Source organism: Diabrotica undecimpunctata, chromosome 3 (assembly GCF_040954645.1).
Source record: "Diabrotica undecimpunctata isolate CICGRU chromosome 3, icDiaUnde3, whole genome shotgun sequence".
Classification (NCBI taxonomy): Eukaryota; Metazoa; Arthropoda; class Insecta; order Coleoptera; family Chrysomelidae; genus Diabrotica; species Diabrotica undecimpunctata.
The window spans coordinates 97787231-97810972 of NC_092805.1; the positions used below are offsets into that span (position 1 = coordinate 97787231).

At 32.4% G+C, this 23742-nt stretch overlaps 1 protein-coding gene across 23 annotated transcripts in view; it reads right to left on the reverse strand.

The window, feature by feature from the left end:
• lola (longitudinals lacking) overlaps window positions 1–23742 on the reverse strand; it is a 604955-nt gene that overhangs the window by 253237 nt on the left and 327976 nt on the right. The window contains exon 5 of one of the 23 annotated variants that reach the window (XM_072526364.1): window positions 20675–20914. The exons of the other annotated variants lie outside the window; for them this stretch is intronic. Within the exon in view, the coding sequence (XP_072382465.1) occupies window positions 20697–20914 (218 nt within the window). The 3' untranslated portion in view covers window positions 20675–20696. Of the gene's footprint in view, window positions 1–20674; window positions 20915–23742 lie in introns of those variants that run through there. 23 annotated transcript variants of the gene reach the window in all.

Sequence of the window (23742 nt, forward strand, 5' to 3'; positions counted from 1 at the left end):
TTATAAAAGAATATAGGTCCCTAGGTAATGTCCTAAAATTATATCTGATACTGGTGGTTCCCCCTAAAATAGGACACTGTAAGCACTCCACATTTTCACTACAGACACAGCTGACGATACTTTCAACGATTTTCAACTTTAGCGATTCAACGCGCCTAATTCTCTAGTGCCGCGCGCAGCGGACCGATCATGTTTGAGTGGGAGAGAGACGCAAGGCATTCGCCGGTCCGGCGGGCCTCTCTCTCGTTCGGTGACTCACTGTAACAGACGTGAGCGGGCGTTACACTTTTTCTTAAATGACTCCGAGCCACAACCTAATTTAAGACGTTGTCACGTCAAAATTGTATATCTAATAGTAAATCAAAAAAAAAAATTGGTAATATAAAAAAATATCGTCCAATTCGTACACATACCCTATAGTTTTAATGTTCATTTTCATGTGTTTGATATGTTTTGCAGTTGTTTCATTTTGTCTGATTGTTAGTTCATATTTTTACATACGACCTTGAATACCTTATGAGTCACCTGTTACAAATGATGGGTAGAGTAAAATAGCCTAAATTAATAACATACTAAAACCTTCCACTCTATTGGTGTTCTCATTGTATGTACACTGTTCAGTCTTTCTTAGTTGAATTGCCATTAGAACAAATATGACAAGACATCCTAATGAGTAATTACTATTTAAATGGGAATAAGCCACAATTAAAGGTTAAAGTACGTTTATTGACGTTTCAATTTCCACTTCGGAAATCGTTCTCAAAATACAAAACATTACTGTTTGTATTTTGTATTCCCATTTAAATAGTAATTACTTTAACATGCCACAAGAAAATAGCTTCAGAACAATACCCTTCTCATGTAGGAATCCCAGGTAACGAACTAGCCGACCTCTTTGCAAAACAAGCCTCGTCTTCTAATATAGAGACTGAAAACATACAACTTCATACAGATTTACAGTCGCATTTTAAAAATATTATCCAAATGTCTTGGCAAGATCACTGGAATAAAATCCCTTCCAAGCTTCGTGACATCCATCCCAGCGTTAAAAAGCTTGAGTTTCCTTCCATGGCACGAAAAAACAAAATCTTAATTCGCCGACTTAGAATCGGCCATACAAGACTAACTCATAAACATTTAATGACTTCCCAAGATCCACTACATGCACACACTGTGGTAATATTCTATCTGTTAAACATATTCTCGTAGACTGTCCCCACTTAAGAAAAAATAATCTTTTGAGTCAAAACCTACAAAATATTCTCAGTTCGCCAGATCAATTCCAAAACCTTACTAATTTCCTCTATGAAACCAAGCTTTACCAGGATAGTTAGAAGAAGAAACGTAGTTTAGAATTTGATAATTAATAATTGTATCAATATTTAATGTATTTCTTTATTAAATGTAATGTTACTGTATATTCTTGTAATGTAATGTAATAAAATTGTACCTGTGTCAGTGACCTACTCTGTCGAGACACGTAAAGCAAAGCTATAAAAAAAAAGAACAATACCCTAATGAGTATTTCTATTTTCAACAAAATATGACATGGAATTTACCAGGCTAAAAGGTGTATCTTCAATGTTGCATATTGTAGTAATATTATGATCTAACCGACACACAGTAGTGTTACTTTTGATAGGATGTATATTATTTAAAATAAGTGTGATAAATAATTCTTTCACAACCTATTATTGAAAAATATCTACAGTGTTTACTTATACAGGATATTTTTATATTCACCTGGCAATGCTTTACGCTTTACCGCAGAGATCTCTCTGCGGTATCCCTCTCTCTCTGATAAATCCCACAAAAAAAAGTTTCAGGGCTCGCGGAAATGTTCGAATCAAACAAATTTATCAATCTCAGTTTTTAGATATGTTTTGATTTTATACGTAGAAAACAGACAGAATTATTCAAATTTTTATTAGAAATTTGGCTTATCTACAATCTTATGATACAAAAGATAAATCAGTCTTTAACATAATATAATCTCAAACTTTAAGACAAGGATTATTTTCATCTAAAGTAATATAATTTGATCATACCCTTTTCTAATACTATTAATTTCTCAAGCGTTTTTTTTCTTTCATTAATCAAAATTCAATATCTATAAACTTTTAATTGGTGACTACCAAAATGCTGGTGCACAACTAGATATTTCAATATTTAGAAGTTTATCAGAAATTGAAACGAACAAAAGGGAATGGTTGAGACATTGCATTATTTAACCCTTTCAGACCTAGTGTCCATTGCAATGGACATACATTTACGTAAGCCCTACAAAAAAATTAAACTGAAGTAAATTGCTAACAACTACATATTTTTTATTTTGCATGTCTCAGTTACTACTAGTCATAAAAATTTTCAGTTTAGTTTGAATCATAGACGAGTTAAGTACTTTTAAAGATAGTGTGACATGGCGAATTCACGATACCCGGAAAGCGTAAGTAAATATTATGTTTCTTCAAGTCGTAAATTTATTATATGTAACCAAATATTATTTTATATAATAGTAGACATATCAATTTTTATACTGCTTATTCAACATAGATGATTTATTGTTGTTTTTTGTCAATAACAAACAATAAAATATGATGTTCATTACGATAGACTACAGATCTATATTGATATTTTTGTTTTAGGTTTTAATCCGGATAATCCAAAAGATTAAGAGATTCTAAGGTCCTTTTTAGATGATGACGATGAATTTGAACAATTATCTAATAATGTTTGATCTCAAATTGAAGATCAATCAGACTTAGAAGATGTCTGTAATGAAGAAATTGATGCGGACATTCCTGTTTTGTCTATGGGCAATGTTCCAGGCTCTTCTCATGAATTATCTAATGTAGGTAAAAAATATTAATTAATACTAAACAACATTCTAACCTTGGGTATTTTTAGGGGGAGCAATTAATATACAACCCTGTTGATACCTTACAGAAGAATTTAAAATCATCTACAAAAAGAAGAACACACCAAAACTAGAAATGAGATAGACCAAACGCAAGTTTAGTACAACGAAATGTTATTCAAAAGCTGTAACAACAACTTTACAAACATCAGCTTTTTAAAATATTTTCCTCATACTTTTTTTGATAAAATGGCCGAAATGACCAATATCTATAACATCCAAAATAACAACCATTTTCAACCAACAAACCGATGCGAAATGGAAAGTTTTGTAGGGTTGCACTTCCTTATGGGATGTTTATCTTTTCCAAGAATCAGAATGTATTGGAATAAGGTATTCAGTATAGATATCTTCCGCAATGTTATGAGTGGAGACAGATTTTTTAAGCTTATGAGTATTGTCCATATTGTTAACAATATAGAGAAACCTAACGATTGTACAGATAAATTGTACAAAGTGAGAACATTTTTTGAGAGTATCCGAAAACGTTGTAGTAAGTTACAAAAAGAGACAAACCTGTGTGTGGATGAGCAGATTGTATCGTTCACGGGAAGACTCAATATTAAACAATATTTAAAAAATAAGCCATCACCATGGGGCATTAAAATTTTTGTTCTGTGTGGAGAAAGTGGAATTGCTTATGACTTTATAATCTACCAAGGTTCAATTGGTACCACAAAAATTGTTTCAAATATTTTCATTTAAATTAACTCAACATTTGCTTAATACAAATATACTATATTTAATAAAAATATCGTATGTGATTATTTTCTAAATTCGTATTATAGTCCCAATATCCATTACAATGGACAAACAAAAATGTTAAACAAAAATGTCAAAAATATGATTTTAGCCTATTACAATCTTCCATTAAGAAAATTCAATCGAAAAATATTTTTTCTTGCACAGAAAAAGTCAGGTCTGAAAGGGCTAAGAAGGAGGTCGAATTATAATTTTTATAGTATCTACAGAATCGATCGTTTTTTTTTTTTTGATGAAAATACATATTGCGAAAGTATATGAATATAAAACAAATACTGTTTATAATTGCCACTGTATTTATTATTAAATTGTTTCGCTAAATGCAATGTTACATGTTAAACTTCATTAAAATGAGAAGTTCAACTTAACCCGTAACTGGTAAAGTCCAATTTTTATAGTGTTTTGGTGAAGTGGGTTCGCAGTGACACCAAATTTTTGGCGAAATTAGACAGTGATATTTGATTCATTTAACAAAAATAGCAACAATATATTAAAAACCACTATTTTATTATAAGTTAAACACAAAAAACCATGTATTTATATACTTGAATCAAACATAAAAATGAAACTATAAATTACCTTGTAAATATAAAATAAAATTATATAAAAAAAATTTCCCTAAAACTAAACATATATATTCAGTTTAACCTATCAACACCAATTTATAAGCAAAATCAAATACTAGGATAAAAACTACATCTGCTTCTTAAATCTTTGCAAATGTATGTTTCACAAACGTGGCATATTGGCGCTTTGTAACTAGCGCAAATTATTTATGTTTTTCTATCCAATGATCGTGGACATTTTGAGCACCCTACCCTTTTATCTAAAACAGTATTGGACTGAGGAGAAATGTCTATTTTCAAAATGGAAGCTATATTACGTCCCACTTGTCTTGGAATTTGAAAAACAGTTAGTCTTCTTTCCTTACTGAACAAGCTGCCGTGTTAAAGACTTAATGAATGTATATCTCGACTTTCGCGGATTTCCGGTAAGCATGAGTATTTTATGAACGCATTAATAGAAGAAATGTCAAAAATGGTATAAAAATAGTAAGAGGTCACCTTTGACGATGTGCAAAAGGTATATTTTTCGTCTAGGAATTATATAGAACATATTTCAAAACTCGTAAGTGAGCATTCAAAGTTATTCTATACTCATTCGATTTAGCATTAGTAAACAGTTGGATGGGGTATATTAGGGACTGTAGGGCTAATATTTCTCACAGGAAAGATATAATATCTTAGGGTAAAAAATTGTGTCCTTGTTCGGGTAGGTGGATGATTTTACCTAGTTTTTTTTCTCGAAACAAAGAAAGAAAAACGTGCACTAAAACAATTATGTACTTCAATTATAATTAAACTACTTTTATTTTGCTCTCCACAGTTATAAGTGAATATGTGGAGAATCTTCGCATTTTTGTTTAAGTCATTGTATGCCTACTGCTTTAAAAAAGAAACTGTTTCGATGGCGCATTTTTTTGCGATTGTTTCATCGAACATGTACATGACTGCTTTGTCGTTTTTAGATAAAGGAAATCCTTTATTTTAAACCCATATTTAAGACCAGTAAAAGATAATGTACAGTGTTCCAGAGTATTTTTTAGTAGTCGTTTAAAACCAAAATATGAATTCAATACGAACAATTTCAATATAAAATTGGAAAACGAATATATGACAATATATATTGTAACGAATGATTAGTACAGAATCTAAACTTCAGTTGATTGAATCTAAAAGTAAAGTGTCAGAAATATTGCGTCAGTTGCACGACATGCAAGGTTCATCAGGTGGACACTTTGGTATTATGAAGACTCTGCAAAAGGTTCGAGAACGGTTCTATCATTATTATACTATATTATATATTATACTATACTATTAACCAGTAATGGTCCAGTTGGTAAAAAGAGGGCACCCATGAAATAATATAATGATCCTATGGAAAGAGTGGCAATCGACATTGCAGGTCCATTTCCAGAAACGAATGATGAAAGTAAATACATCCTGGTATCCATGGATTATTTTACGAAATGGACTGAGGCCTATGCGATACCAAATCAAGAAGCGGCTACCGTTGCAGAGGTACTTGTTAAAGAATTCTTTAGTCGATTTAGTGTTCCCTTGGAGATCCACTCCGACCAAGGGCGAAACTTTGAGTCGACCCTCTTCCAAAACGTTTGTAAATTGATTAGTGGACTGAGGACTGCATCCTCAATCAGATGGAATGTTTGAGAGGATGAACCGAACGATGGATAAACACTTGTACAAAGTTGTATCAGAACATCAAAGAGATTGGGACCAGCACATTCATTTATTCCTAATGGCCTACCGCTCGGCCGTGAATGAAACTACAGGCCAGACTCCAACCTGCCTAATGTTAGACCAATAATTACAGTGATAAAGTTCGTTTACCCTGCGACCTAAAGTTTGCCTGCAGAACTTCCAAAGAACATGTTGCAAGCGAGGAATATGTCGACCAGGCTGAAGTTAAGAATGAACAATATTCATCAACTCGCCCGACAACACATCTAGTTAGCCAGTGACAGAATGAAAGATCAATATGATTCTCGATGCAAGAATGAAAGCTTTGAGGTAGGTGATCTTGTTTGGCTTTATAGTCCACAACGTCGTTGAGGCTTGTCTCCTAAACTGCAAAGACAATGGAAATATCCGTATGAAATTAAAAAGAGAATAAATGACGTAATACACCGAATTAAGAAGTTGCCGAAAGGTAAACCGAAAGTAGTTCACCTTAATCGTCTTGCACCTTAGGCTATCTCAAATAAAACAGAAGAAGCACGAACCCGTCAACTTGAGATCAAAGATGACCGGCGATCAAGCTTTATTGAAATCATGTTAAATTACGCAGAGAGACAAAGTGCTAGATTCGGCATGACCACAGAAGTTGAGCACGATCCTTTTAGTGTTCCGCATAACGTCTCTCTAGGCCACTGTTTTGCCAAAGATCTTGAGATGACTAAAGAAATCTCGTCCGTATTCTATAAGAAGTTCGGTCGTTTGGATGAGTTCAAAAATCAGCAGCCTAAGGTTGGAAGAGTACTGAGATTAGAAGATGGTGGAAGTCCTATACAGACAAGGCAAGCTACGAGGATATATGGCGTGCTCTAAATAATTTGAAATAAATCGTGTGCAATTATGCCATCAAGAATTTGGTCTTACCCAAGATAGTCCATTACTAGAAAATTTGAATTGTAAGATTGTCAGAAGCATGCTTGAAGTGATCTTCTGAGAAACCGGCGTACGAATTGCTGTGTGTTGCATTAACCCGAAGAGATCCGTCAAAGTCACTAGACTGTTATTTCACCTTGAGGGTTTCATGCAGAGCTGGAGAGTCCTGTAGATTCCGCCATTCTGATACCCTACATATAGAGTTGCTGATCGGGATGCTCAGATCTAAGAGAGGAGCAGTGTAACGAACGAGCTTATTTCGACGACCCCATGTAACGGTTGCATCTCGAGATGATGATCTGTGTCCCAGAATGTTCATGATCTATCGACCGGCGGACAAATCCATGGCGCTAATGCAAGCGAAATAGAGGTAGACTATTCCAGATTATTCAAGTACATAATAACTTGTATATATAAGCAGCGATGATATTAGTTAGTTTAGTTGAGTTGATATTATCGTACTGTAAACTTATAAATAAATATATTAATATAAATTAAAACCGCTCGTTTTATTATTAGACACGCTACAATATGTATTATTTAACTATGAGAATTTCTGAATGTCCCTTCTTCGATGTTCTCAAAATGAATAGATATTTTTTTAGGTTAGCGTAATCGGCAAAGGCGACCTTCGTAGAAATAAAGACAAATGGTATGGTTATGTTAATTACAAACAATAATTACAGTGAGAATCAGTATTTGTTTTTATCTTCATATACATAGATCGTATATTGTCAACGTAAGCAGAAAACAAAAAATCTAACTTAGTAGTATAAAATCCAAATAGATCTGCGACTTAAACTAAAATACACTGGTGTATCGGATTGACTTATGGATGAGTAGTTTGGCAAAAAAAAGGGACTTCGCGGCTCGGTATTATTCATTCCATTATTACCTACAGGATCCGGCAAGAAGCTATATAACCATCATAAATAGGTACATAGACATATACTTCGTATTTTTGTGATAGTTTAACCAAACCTTTTAAAAGAGGAAGGAAACAGGCTTGACTGGGAATGTATCTAGAAACGTACCAATTTGATATATGTCTACAATGAACAACCTAAATTTGGATAAAAATATGTAAAGATTTTGACAATTAGCTTAATAGCTTTGATAATTTATATACTATAAATACATCAATATTCACGTCTGAGTTTTTATGCTGAAAGTAGGAAAAGAGGAACTTTCGTCAAGATAGTTTATGACCTCGGCAGACGAAATAGCTAGCTTGTGCTTATGGATAATATGACTCCTCAGATTTCCTTTCGAACTGCACACATGACTGCATATTTTACATCGTAACTGAAGTTTATTAAGGCATCGAAAAAGCATGTGGTACTTCATGTTGCACTTAGAGCTGTAGCGTCTGTTACAAGTTGGACATTTATAAGGACCTAAAATTGAAAAATTGTACATCTTAGGAAATAGAAAAAAATAATTACTAATTGACAACTCTTTATCAGCTACTTAGTACACATATCCTACCGTTTTAATGATTTTTTTGTAGGTTTCTTGAAGATACTAACTGAATAATTGGTTTAAAGTATTTGTTTCACTTTGCGTGATAGTTGTTTCATATTTGTACATAAAGAAAATACATTAATTACCTTATGCCTCATCTAATATACCCATCAGTATGTAAAGATGTAGAGGAAAGTATTATTAGTTAACAAGATAATGGACTCTTCAGCTTTATTGGTACTCTGGTTGTGCACCGCAGTCTTTTATAGTTTAATTGTCCTTAAACCAAATACGACAAGACATCCTGATGCCTAATATTATTTCTAACAAAATAAGATTTGGAGATTTAAACTACTTTAGCTTATTAGCATATTATCAAGCAATAAAACACTGAAACCTTTGTTTTCAACACTTCCACAAAGTTTATTATAATTTATCCCTACAGCTGTTTCGGCAGAGTGCCTTTCTCAAGTGAGCTATTTTTGTTATGCGGCTATATAACACTTTATAGTCTTTACCTGAATAAGTTGAGGAGGAGAGAACTGTTTGTATTAAGTTGGTTATTCACAATTATATCTGTATATTTTAATTTGTTAATTTCCATAGCTTCTAATAATGATAGCTTAAGGCCTTTATTTTGAATGTAAAGAATTTGAAATTGGCTATTAAAAGAACGATTATGATCTAGAAGTGCGTAAGTTGAATCAGTTTTCTATTATTGAAAGCCCTTTTGTGTTCTGCTTACCGCATTTTATGCAAGTTTTACCACAACTTCAAAAATAGAGAGATATTTCATTCTTCGTTCAAACCCAGAACCAATTTATTAAGAAAACGGTGCTTTTAAGTACACACACTTATAGGTATTCGAAGCGATAAAATTAATAATCTCTAGAAAGAATTAACTGAAAATACAGTCTCGTCAAAAGTTTTAAATTTAAGTAATTCAAGAAAAATGAATATGCCACAATGGACTGACGGTCTAACTCAGAAAGCTCTCGTTATTTAATGAATTTTATTATGGGAACATAAACTCTTTAAATTCCTTAGTTATTGAGATATCTTCTTCTTAAAGTACCTATCCGTTCCGGATGTTGGCGATCATCACGGCTATCTTTACTTTATTTATTGCAGCGCGGAACAGTTCAGTGGTAGTCGTCTTATACCACTTTCGTAAATTTTGAAGCCAGGAAATGCGTCTTCTTCCCGGTCCTCTCTTACCATTTACTTTCCCTTGGAGAATCATCTGGAGAAAGCCGTAACGTTCTTGATTTCTCATTACATGTCCTAGATATTCCAACTTTTTAGTTTTGACGGTCATGAGAATTTCACATTCTTTCCCCATTCTACGCAGGACCTCCACATTAGTAACTCTGTCAACCCAGGATATACGTAAGATGCGCCTATAACACCACATTTCGAAAGCTTCGAGCCGATTCATAGATGCAACAGTCAGTGTCCATGCTTCCATTCCGTAGAGCAGAACTGTGAATATGTAGCAGTTCAATAGACGGATTGAGATATAGGTGGATATATATTGAGATATAGGTGGATAAATATTCAGATCAAAAATACTGGAAATAGTTTCCTTTTATGCCTAATTTAAATATTTTTAAAAACATATTCGCATTTTGCAAATATATAGTTTTAAGTAATTTATAACTAATCGGTTTTCATCAACTAAAGGTTTCATCAATTCCATATTATAAATCGTTGCCCTTTTTCAGACCATTTGGAAATATCAATTGATACGCTGCTAGGAATTGGCAACTTCAGTTTGTTTGCTTACCAATTCCATAGCAAAAATCTACCAACTAACTACCGTAACACCAACACAGCAGTAAATTTAAGTGCATATAAGAGAAACAATAATTTGTGTAATGTATTTCATTCAGCTACCTACTAGTGATAACACAAGTGTTTTCAAGCATGTTACAATTTGCTCAAGGAGTTGCTTGATGCAGTATTGTTTAGTACATTTATTGGAGCAATATTTTAGACCTTTGGATAGATACTAATCTTGCATATGTGTTAATTATTCACAAACCCAACCACGACCATTGAAAAAATTGTATTGTATGTATTATATAACATTACACAATTGTAACAAAATGATTGGTAAAACTTTTGTAGAGATTTAACTAAAGGTATCATTTGAATAAATTCATGTTTAGAAAAATGGTAGATAGTTTATTCGGATGATTTTAAATATTATAATACATTAAAAAATTGTCCATAAATGCAAAGTTACTCAATTATTTTTTTGACTCTTTCGAACTTTACTCCATGTAACGCGTTACGTCAGCATGGGGAACAATAATTTTGTGGATATGTATCAAATGGTGTTTCACTTGCCCTTTGGAGGTAAAGGAACGTTTACACACTTTACACTTTATTATTTTTCTATAAAGACATCTGTTTAATAAATGAAATCTCATATTACTCTTGCTGGAGAAAGATTTTCCGCAGTTGGAGCATTTAATACGTGCACCTAAAACTAATTTGGAATTGAAATAATATTTTATTGATTCAATTTTATTAGTAACTAGGTATATGTATGTAAAGAGTTAAAATAAATGAATCGCTAACCGTAGAAAGTAAACAAGTCCAGTTTTGCCAATTTTTCAGGAGAGACAAAAAACTTGGTAAACTCAAACACACTACTGGTATTAATTTTTTTGCATTTAAGGTTTATGTGATTGGGCATTCTGGACTACTACATACTTATAAAATATTTAAATATTTTAAGAGGAGAGGGTAGAGAATTTTTTGTGTTAAGGACGTGTTCCCTTTCAGCCGTAAACAAGAAACTTTAAGAAGTTCTAAGGAAAACAATCAATGTACAAACAGAATATTTTATGAGAATTAATTTTAATGAAATAAAACAATGTCCTAAACATGAAATAAAGCAATTAAATCATAAATTAAAACTTTGAAGTAAATTTCAGTTTAAGTTTTTAGTTTTCTTCCTTAAAGCCGGTGTAATTGGATATGACAAAATCGGATTCCAAAAATTCATTTTTTCTTAAGGGATGTATACCAATGTTTTCTTCATGTCTTCCATTTTCTTGTTGTTAATTAGAAGTATAGTTGGATATGCTCTTCTAGTAGGAGCCTGAATTGGCTGTACTGCATTCCGTAGTTTGACTTCATCCATTATGAAGCCGCCGATGTTCATCTTACATTGAACCGTGTTGGGATTATTTGATGAAAAAGTCATTTCTCTGTATTGTGATATGGCAAAAGCCCTTTTTTGGTTTCTTGGGACATTTTTGCCATACGAATCATCACTTAGGCAGGTTTTTTTTTATAAAACTGGGGCCACCATGAACTGAAGTCAATGAAATCATCAGCAGTTATTTTAATAACAGAAAATTTGCCGTCAATTTTTGATGATTTCATTATAACCTCTTCAACCTCATTATTAGTATAATATCGTTCTTCTTGCTTTAATTTTCTTCTGATGATGACAAAATCTCTGTCATTTGGCATAAAAGAGTGACCCCTAACAAGAAAGGTTAGTTTGACTTCATTAAACTTTTTTATCTCACACAAGTACATCATCATGCGAATCACAGTATTATTTTTATTTTGCCCTGTGCAGTTGTCCCCAAACAGATAAAGGTTTTTTACACCACTGCCAATTTTGTTTTTTTGTGTACTAATCTAACATAGTACAAACTTCGTTTGAGCCTTTACTCCCTTCACCTTCATGATAGATACAAATTGTACATTCCCGTGTCGCGAGATTATGCACACCAAAGACGTTAACAGTGAGCTGTCTAAGGGAATAGGTATCTTGGACAGGAATACAAGGTAGAGATATGTTAGACTTACTGACACACTGCGTGGTCACTTCTTTCAGTGATGCATAGAACTTTTTAGATTTACGCTTGTGTACTGTTAGCTCAGCGACAGCTGTTCGCTTTGCATTCTCATTCAAAACAGGACTTTTTATTTTTAAATTTAGTTCCTGACATGTAACACATGCATCTTTAATTGGTTGGGCAAAGCCAATAGAAGGGTAGTTTTCCTTGAAATATATCAAAAAAACTTGTAGGAGAGCCTTTTCTCAGTTCCTAATGTTGAAATAAGGAAACTATGTTCTTTTTTAATGAACATGTCGTACATGATTTTTACATTCATATTAGCTGAAAAATACTTTCTTTATTTTCCTGTATAGTGATGTACTTTGGTGGAAAATGATTCTACATGGACCCTTAATTTAGACAGTACGGACCCAGCTATTGCATTTCCTGAAACGTTTTTTCCTCTGTTGTCAGTTGGTGCTTCATTTAGTTGCAATAGATAGGACAAACGGTAACACTGCTTTGCAGTGTATCCATGGGTTTTCATAAATCCATTTTTACATACTTTTGTACGTTTTCCATTGTGTACTATATAATAAATTACACTGAACGCCTTGGGTTTTGCATCGACGAACTATACCTGGGTCTTTCCCTTGCAATCTGACTAATTTCCATAACAGAGTGGATGTAAATGTCCTGTTCAGTTTTGGTTGTTATGTGATGTAGTTTGGAGGATATTACAATCATATCTTTTTCAGTGAAAACTCCAAGGCAATTGGATTTGCAACTGAAACAACAAATGACTTTATTGTAACAGTAATTCAGTGAAAAAGATAATGGAGGTAAGTAAATGACTTTGAGGTTAGGTTTTCGTAGCGTAATATTACTTCGAAATACATAGAAGATTAAATTATCAGTAAAATGGTATTTAAACCAAAATGTACAAATTAACAACAATGAATAAAACAATATTTACCTGCAAACATTTTAGCCTGGTTTTTTAACTGGTACAGATTTGCCAACCCAGTTTACGTATTCTTATCCAGCCACTTTATACTTCTTTATTATGTTCCTTTTATATTTGTCATCATTCGTAAAACCTTTTCTTTTCTTGTTTATACGCCATTCCTCATCTGAACCACTCATTCTAATCTAATTTTATTATTAACCACAGTAAGGACGACAACAATCATCAATAAACAAAGCACAATATTATCTGACTAAACTCAGCTGTGAGGATAGTTCGAATATTTGCCACACGCAGTTCTAGCGCCGCAACTGTTTACCGCAGAAAGAGGACTTGTCCTTAGTTTCCTTTCTACCGTAAATAGAATTTTGAAAGCGTTGCCATGCCAATATTAATATGCGGATGTGTTTCCTTTTTATAGTAAACGTTGCGTTTTGCTACTGGAAACAATTTTAATAAAATACACAAAATTCGTACATATTGGACATGATGCCTTTCTGCAGTTAGCGATTCAAATAAGATTTTAAACACTACATTACAACATTTTAAACGTTATAAACACTGTCAGTTGCTGTTTTGTTTTTGTTCTATTACACTGTTTTACAACGAGTAATAGTTTTTTTAAGTTTTGTTAATTTAAGAGCATAGATGATATTTTTGTCTAATTTTTTCATCTGTTTACACAAAGGCAAATATAACGTTACAAGTTATGCAGAGTTGCTGTTTTTTTTTAGTTTTGATAACTTATTTGACATCTTTGTTTAGTTTACATTTATCATTCAAATTGTGTTTATTTTTTAAGGTCTTCTAAGGTCGTCTATACGATACATAAGTTCAACAACAATAAATCAACTTGTATCTATATGAGCCTCTTGAAGCACAAGTGGTGTAACTCTTAATATAATTAATAATAGATAATAGGTCTGGCGATGAATATTTTCCAACAAATTCTGATCAATCAAGTACAGGTAAGACGTTATGTCATTTTTTTTTCAATAAAATTAATCTAGTTTGAAGTGAAAAGTTGTTTTTAATAAAATGTTTTATTGAATCCAATTCCAGGCGCATATTCGATAATAAGTAGTAAAAAACTTTTATAACATAAACTAAAATGGAGTTACATCAACATTTTTTTTATTTTATTTCAGAAGATGAAAGGGAATTTGATAACAATGGAGCAGAACCGGTTGACAATATCGCGTAAGAAGATACGCTATAAACGATGTAGGAAAAGGCAAATTAATGAAAACAAAAAAGAACAGAGAAAAGACAAAGAAACTTCGTCGCTCAAAACGCATTTCTGTGTGGTCTAATACAAACGCCAAAAGGTTGCCGCCCGACCACAAGTGTTAAAAATAAAAAATCTGTTACTAATATATATCACATTAACATTGCTGGAAAAACTGAAGCCGTGTGCAAAAAATATTTTTTGCAGACTTTTAAAATTTCTGATGGTAGGATGACTCTAGTCATAAAAAATTTATCCCTTGAATTTTCCGTTGGTGAACATAAGAGGGGCAAAAAAATTCCTGGTAATAAAACATCCGAGAAAAAAATGTTAGAAGTACGGAATCACATACCATCCTCCCCTTGTTATCAAACGCATTATACCAGATTCCACAATTCCACAATTTATACAAAGATAAAGTTCAAAGCGAAGGTAAGGAACTTAGGAACACGTTTATTGTAGACCTTTTAATAACGAGTTTAACTTAAATTTTCATACTTATATATTTATATACTGAATACTTAATACTTATATACTGAATACTTCAACTTTTAATGACAGTTCAGCGTGTGACAAAATTGTTTAAAGTGTTGCCGCTTTTTTAGAGTAAGAATTTTGTTTATGTTTTGATTTCTTACGTTATATTATACATTAATAAATTGTATTTATAAATACATATTAAATTTAAATTAATAGCTTTAAAAACTAGTTATTGTTGTAAACTGCGTTAGGCTTTCACGGCCATCGTCTAACTTGTTAAACTGTCTGTTCGGGCTGTTAGGCCGTTGTCTTCTGAGATTAGTTCTCGACGTTTCGCCAACCTGAAAATTTGTAATTTTCAGGTTACGAGCGAAGCAGTAACATCTCCAGAAGATGCCAACCCCTAGTGTTGGCGAAACGTCGAGAACTAATCTCAGAAGACAACGGCCTAACAGCCCGAACAGACAGTTTAACAAGTTAGTTATTGTTGTGTATTGTGATTGTGCTATGCCAAAACAACTAAATAGTCTGTAGAAAGCTGATAAGCTTTCATATAAGATAGATTATTTTGAACAAAAAATAATGGCGTTACGTTTTTACTACTAATGCTCTAAAAGAGGTAAGTTTAAAATTTAGAATATATAATTTTGTAATAAAATGTTTTCTTATGTATTTTAGTGTGTTGCAGTATTCTTAAAACTAAGTGTATTTACTCTTAATATAACAGTTGACATTTTAAAAATGACTCACTTGATGATGTGATATTTCCTTAGGTTCTTTTGCAGGTTCATGCAACGCAGTGACCTCAGCGCTAATAGGCGATTTTGGCTTATATTTGGTCAGTAACTTTCACGTCGTAAATCTTGAATGACGTGCAATCATTTTTATATGAAAAATTCTGTATATTGAAGTCAACCAAATAATTTTGATCGTTTATCGCATACATAATAAATACTTAAGATATACTTAATGATAATAAGTTCAATTGCCTGTAGTTTTTTAAAGATATATACGTATTAATTATTTGCAAAATTTACTTACAAATTTAATAATATCTGATATTCTATTTGATCTATTAGGAATAAACATAAATTTATATAAAAAAAGAAAAATCAGTGGAATATTGGATCCTCCATTAAGTCAGTCCAAAATCAAATGAAATACCACGTAGTTACCACTCGAATTTGTCATTTAAAACGTTTTAAGAGATGCAAGTGTTGCTTGCATCTTTTTTCTCATTCGAACTGAGGGAACGGTTTTAGATTGCAACGCACAATCTGGGTCTTATATATGTCTATGGTAGTAACAGATCGAAATCAGGTTAGAGGATTCAAAATCAATATACTACTATAACAAAATATTATATTTAAAAAAATACATACATAGAGTTACATTGGTTTATTAGAGGTTTTATTATTGTAAAAATGGTTTGCTCTATAATTGTGTTTTATCGACATATGGCTTAATAATGGAGATTTTTGCTTTGACATATATGGACAGTAACTACATCGAAATGTCGGTTCTTTTTGGCATTCATACCTCCTATGTCTCCATAAGGAACAACTTTGTTTGTATATCTTGCCACAGGTTGTGCAAGGAAAACCTAAAAAGCAACTAACTATTAATGATTCTAAAGAACATTAGCTATTGTATGTAAATTAATACCTACGTTCTACAATAATTTCTAGTATTAGTACTACATTCTGAATAACGAAAAACGAACTTTGTTTCTTTTCACTGTACGACTTAATTATGCCAACTGAGTTAATATTAAAAATGAAAGCGGCCAATCATAAGCATAAAGCTTCTTATGACATATATTATGTAGCTACGATTTCGTAATGCGCACAGCAAAAGATTTTGGATTGCGCCTATAGTATTATTAGGCACCAACAAAGAGGAATACTGATTCCAGGTGGGTTACTTTAATGATAGCTAAGCATTGAGACTGAGATACTGAGACATGATACGTTCAAGTATAACTCATTTATAGTCCAAGATACCCTCGACTCAGGCGACTGAGCATAACAAATTCCGAGGTGCATACACAACAGCAAACAGCTGCGTTCACGACGCACATCCTGAATTAATCCGGTAGGAGAACGCTTGTGCATTAAAAACTTTAACGTACGTGGAGCACTGAAGTTTTACATACTCAAAATCCTGAAAGTGTTCAGGATAAGTTTTAAGAAGTTGATATATATATATACTTTCATGTTATGTTCTTTACAATATACTCTCCTCGGATTAAGTGCTCTTAACTTACTACTTATTTTTTCTAGTAAGTTCTGCCTACGTTACTGTAAGCGGTCAACATTAATGTGCTGTATTTTAGTTATTTTTATTGTTGTTTTTTATTTAATGTGATTCTCGTTGTATTAAGCGATTATAATCAGAAAAAAAAATTAGCGCCTGAATTTGCTTTTAGTGATTTAATGCACTTTCAGCATCTTTCATTTATTAAAAAGTATGACCCTGTAGTCTTGAATGGTGTCTGTATCAGTATCATCAAAATTTGTAAAATGCCAAAATTAATGTATACATAATCCAGTAAATTGATGAATTTAAAGCACTAATGTCATGATCAAATTTTATAGCATAATGAGAATGTTTCTAACATAATTTTGTAGTAAACCATTATAAAATTATAACATTAGTGCTTCAAATTTACCATTTGACTAGATTGTTGGATGTTACGTTTTACTCCCGGTAATTATGTTTGGTTTATGGATGTCAATTACTTAAAATGTATCTGAAACTTGAAATTCTAGAAAGTATGCTCATCTATATCCTTATGTATAATATGGTATGTATATAATAAAAACTCTTATCGCAGCTGGCGAATATGGCGGGACTTTAATTTTAAATACTAATACTATAAAATTTGTTCCAGGAATAGTGGTAACCATAAAAGTTCTTCTACTTCGGTAGCATAGAGCAGGGCTCACCAAATAGCGGACCGCGGTCCGCATCCGGACTTGAACTTGTTTTTTGCGGACCGCGGTTAAATTCAAAACATATTAATAAAATTATAGTGTAAAATTATAATCAAATCTAAATATATACATATCTTTGAACTTTTTTCTGAGGATAATAAGGCAGAACTTTTGCATTTTCCTCTCCTTAAATCCGTTGGTGATAGTAATAGATATATTGCTGTTATCCAATTCTCACGTTTTATTAATGAACTTGATTTGGAATTTAAAAACGATTTGCTGATTTCCAGAAAATTGAAAATGTTGTGCAACTATTAAGAAACAGTTTTTCACTCAAGCCTGATGGGTATGGACCAGCCAAGCAGCAGACGTTTTTAAGAGAAACAAAGCTGTCCTTCAGATGGAAATAATCGAGTATCAGGGAGATTCCGTTTTAAAGGAGGTTTATACTCAAGTTCCAGAAACGTTTGCCTGAGACAAATTTTGGATTAAATATGTGTGTGACAAAAAATATCCAGAACTAAAATCTTTGGCAATGAAACTGTGTACTATGTTTGGCTCAAATTTAAACTATTTTCAGTAATAATTTACAATACTGCTGTGTTCAAAATGTACTGATAATAATATCAAAAAATACACAATTTATATTTTCATTTACTGTACCAGGAAAGTATTCAACTGTAGAGTGGCCAAAAAAACAATGAGATTTTAGTTTGCTTTTCCATACTTATATAATTTTTATATTCGCCGTAAAATGTACAGAACTGCAGTTATAAAGTAAACAAACACTATTCAAGGTGAGCTATTACTAACATTTAAAAGTTTAAATGGATTTAGATATGTTCCATAAAATTATTCAACACTATAGTTGCAGAAAGAAAGCAACCAGAAACAGTAGCATTAAATGATTACATTAAGTTCTAAGATATAAATATTTCAAATTTACCCGCAAAAATTTATTAAACAAAGAAGGGAGAAAAAACAATATACCAGCTTTATAATCATCTTTTTCCTTGAGTTTCTCATACCCCTCCTTAAACGAGATGGCCTAGTTCCCTGGTATCAACTACGTAACCAGGTTGATCTCCTGGGGGGGGGGGCTTACAACTACTGGAGGGTTTAGTTAGCACGGTTCGGACACTCAAGCACTAAACCAGGCAGTGTCATAAAAAAGGAGCGGGGACATGCTTGCATTTTTTGCTAAATTTTAAAAATTTTTAACTGTAGGTATAGGTATTTACGTTAATTTTAGATTTAACTGTTTTTATACAGTTTTATCAGTATTAATAATTCTAACAATAACAAGAGTAATTACATAAGCTATTCTATATCAGTTATCAATGCAAGCATGCAGTAAGGAGAGAAATCAAAATTTATTTTAACACATAGGATATGTCTTGCTTTAACGGCATATATATATATATATATATATATATATATATATATATATATATATAAAACGAGTTTATTACAGCTGCCGCCGTTTCTCGCAACCTAGCTTCCAACGCTTGCGATCGTTCCAGTCATCTACTTGTAGACCCCTATCTTCCATTGCGCCTTTTACTTCTTGTATCCACGATCTTCTTGGTCTTCCCTTTTTCCTGCGGTTGGTAGGAATCCACTGTAACATTCTCTTTGGCCATCATTGATCATTCATCCTTTCTACATGGCCATACCATTTCAGCCTTTTGCATTTTATAGTTTCCAGGACGTCAATGTTTATGCCCATACGCTCTCTGATTTCAGTATTCCTTACTCTAGATTTTCTAGTGAGTTGGCAACATCTTCTCCAATAATTAATTTCCATTGCTTTTATTTTGGATGCGTCATTTTTATTTATTACCCAAAGCTCTGAACCATATGTAGCAATGCTTTCTATGATACTTTTGTATATCCTAATTTTTGTGTTTCGGGTGATGTCGTTATTCCAAAGTATACTATTCAGTTGACGTATTGCTGAATTTCCTTGACCAATTCTAGTAGCTATTTCTGTTGTATTCCGACCATTGTTTGTAATGTATACACCGAGATATTTATAGCTATCAGTATTTTGAATTTGTTTGCTTCCTAGTTCTAAGTGCTTTCCTTCACCTCCCACTACTACGTACTCTGTTTTTGATGGATTAATTGATAAGCCCCACTTAGTATATTCTTCATCTATTTTTCGTAACATGTAGTGGATATCATCTTGATCTTCTGCAAGTATTACTTGGTCATCAGCAAAATGCAAGCTGTACAGTGTATGGTCTCCAATTTTAACACCCATAGGTTCACATTTTCTTTTCCAAATATCCAAAACCCCCTCCAAATAAGTCTTAAAGAGTGTAGGTGCAATGCAGCAGCCTTGGCGAAGTCCTTTGGTTACTTTTATCTTTTTTGTCACTTTTTGTCAAATCTTTATTACACTCGTCATATCATCGTACAACTCCCTTACAGCATTAATGTAAATCGGTGGAATATTCTTGTCTTCTAGCACCTGCCATAGTTTGGCTAATGGGACACTGCCATACGCTTTTTGAAGATCAACAAATACCATGTGTGTCTCCATATTATGTTCCAAACGCTTTTCTATTGTTTGTTTTAGGCAGAACACATTGTCTATACAAGAACGACCGGTACGAAAGCCACTCTGATCTTCAGCGTCTTCTCAACAATCTTCAATTCGGCTTTTAATTAAAATTTAATTTATTTTAACAGCATATACCTAAGTGAAAAATAAATATTTTTAATTACATACCGGAACTATGCCTGTAATATATTTAATGAAAGAAAAAAAAATTAAATTAGCCAAATAATTTGGCGATTGTATTAACAAAAAATCCGGTGGATGGATTTCTGCAGGTCCGTGATGAGAGTTAATAATTTAGTGTAAAAATTTTTAACAAAACTTTTTATAATTTTTTATTAAAACGCATTTATATATACAAATTAAATATTTGAATATCTATTTAGTTATCAATTCGTACGTAGTTATCAAGTTCGTAATTATTTACAGGAGTCTTGTGTTTATAAAATAAATGGCTCTTGAGATTGCCTTTGGAATTACATCTATGAGAGCACAACTTACATCCAAATTTTCTCTTATTTAAACACCTAAACACCAAATGATATTTTAAAGAGCCTTTTAAGCTGTAACGTTTTCCACAAAGTCGACATTCGTATCGTCCTAAAATAAAACATTTGTTGGTAAACTAAATTTTATGCAGATGAAGTTTATAAACAAACATTTCATTTTTTAATTATTTTTTCTATGAAATATTTTAAATTTAAATCGAGAATTAAGACTACTTTATAGTTGAACGTACTGTAAATACAAAAATAATTTTTCCCTTTTCTATGTTTGTGAAATTTGCGCTTACGTAATACAATATTATGTTACACTGAAGTTAAACGCATATTCAAGTAATTTAATTTTAGCTAAACGAATAATTTATAACCTTCAGTCTAATGTTAAAACATCTGAAGTTATCATTGGTGAATACCTAAATCGATGTTAAAAAAGTCTTCCAAAAACTATCAACTATGATTATCCAGTGGAAACTTAGAATATGAAAAGTGTATGTAATTCAATAACGAGTATTCTCTCTTTCGACAATAATTGTCGCGTCGCGATACACGGTGACGGCATACTTCCAAAAGAACGTATGTGATTGGTTGAATGATCTCTGATGCAGCAAAACGATTGTAATTGCATCGTCCAAGCATATTTCAATACGTGCTAAGAAAAAGATATGCATATCGCCAGCAGCATGTACAGCCCTGTATTATCAAACATTACGACAAAATCAGGGCCCATTTCGTAGACAGTGGTCATCTGAAGTTCATATAAAATGTTATCTACATAACTTTGAGAGTAAAAGCTACCCTTGGTGACAAGATCTGTTCAATTGTCAAAATTAATTGTAAATCAAACCATCACAGATTCGCTACCAAAACTTTTCTTTTGAGTCTCAACAATCAATTGAATGGTAAAAGGAACAACTTACAGAAATAACTAAAACCTCTATCTGGGTCAACTTGGGAAATGATAAAGATGATAGATGATTACTTACGCTGCGTTGCTAAATCAATAGATAGTTTAACGTTTTGCATTCGTTAGCTGTTAACATCACAAAATAATTACTATCACGATTTTATATTATTTTTATTAAGCGTACACAAATAGTACACAAATGGAAAAGTATCACAAAAGTAGAAATTACAAAATCATATTTGTCCTTATCACTTCAGTAGTTAATGGGTCACTAAAAAAGGTAACGATGCACTACACCATAATTCTTACAGGTGTATGGTATTCCATGTCATTACCATTAAATAGACAATTAAAGTCAAAGTATGTATACGAGTAGAAAGCATTAATAATTTTAGGCACAAGTCAGTCAATTTCTCTTTCCAATCATAGTAATAGATAATGGTTTAACTTAATCGAAGCGGATCTATTAGTCTTTGATTTACAAAATCTTAATTCAATCTACAAATTGAAATTTTGCAAACAAGAAATTTAAGTAAACCCAGCCTGTGAGACATATTCACCCCCTAAGAATTACGTTTGGAAGTAACAATTCATTGGAGCGAGGTGTATTAACTAGAGTTAAAAACAGGAGTCACCTCACACGCTCAAATGCTCCAGGCCATCCCGAATAGCAACTTAAAAAATATCATTACTAAGAATAAATAATATATTAAATATACAGGCTGTTTCAAAAAGGTATGTCATAAATTATATCACGCATTCCGGGGACAAAAATTAATTGATTGAATCCAACTTACCTTAAAAGTTAAAGCCCTTTGAAGATACAAAATAAAAATTGTTTTTTTGCATTATCTCCTAAACTACTTGACATTTTGTAATAAAAATGGACACGTTACTTTCTTGTTCTAAACGCATTTTTCATACAAAAGAAACAACATGGTCTAAGCGCACACAAAAATTTTAAGAGGGGTGTGCAGCCCTAAATCCATCCAAACTTTTGAGTACGTTCAAATCAAATAAATTTTGTGGCATCATTAGTTTAACACATTATTTTTAAAACTTTTTTGCCTCTTATAACTTTTTCGAAAAACTAGTTTTTTCCTAGTTGGCCATAAAATTACAATTAGTTTCTACAGATACAATAATTACAAACAGTTCCATCAATAATAGTCAATAATTTGAAGCTTTATCATTTATTATGTGAATAAGATTAATAACAAAAATGTTGATATTACAATGGCCTACACATGTCAGGAAATGGCAGATATGCATTTAACTTTGGGTAAGTTGGATCAGATTAAATTATAATTTCAATAAACTATCGGGAATATCGTAGGTGAATTGTCAAGGAAATACTGCAGCAGCCGCAAGGCTTTATGCAGTAAAATACCCCAAATGAAATACACCAGATAGACGATTATTTCTGACCATTGCTCGTCGTTTACGGGAAACGGGTACATTCCAACCGCAAGTTGCTGGCAATAGTGGTTGTCCAATAATGGATGCAGCTGATGAAGACATTTTAGAAATCATTGAAGAAATCCTGGAACAAGTACAAGGGTAATAGCTGCTCAACTAAATGTTCCTCACGTAAGGGTTTGGAGGCGTTTGAAGGATCAGCTGCTTGAACCCTATCACTTAACAACGGTTTAAGAGTTATTGGTGAAGATTATCCTAAAATAATTGGATTTTGCGATTGGTTGTTAATGGAAAACAATCGAAATGTAAATTTTATTAGAAATATTTTGTTTACCGACGACGCTACCTTTATTAGAAATGGAATAACAAACCATCATAACGAGCACATTTGGACCGACGAAAATCCTCACGCCAAAAAAAAAACGACTCATCACCTAAGGACTTTCAAAGTTAACGTTTGGGCAGGAATTGTGCATAACAATCTAATAGGCCCAGTATTTCTTCCCAACAATTTAAATGGTGATAATTATTTCCAGTTCTTGGCAAACGATTTACAAGAGTATTTCGAAGAAGTAAATATTGCAATAAGGTAAAATATGTGG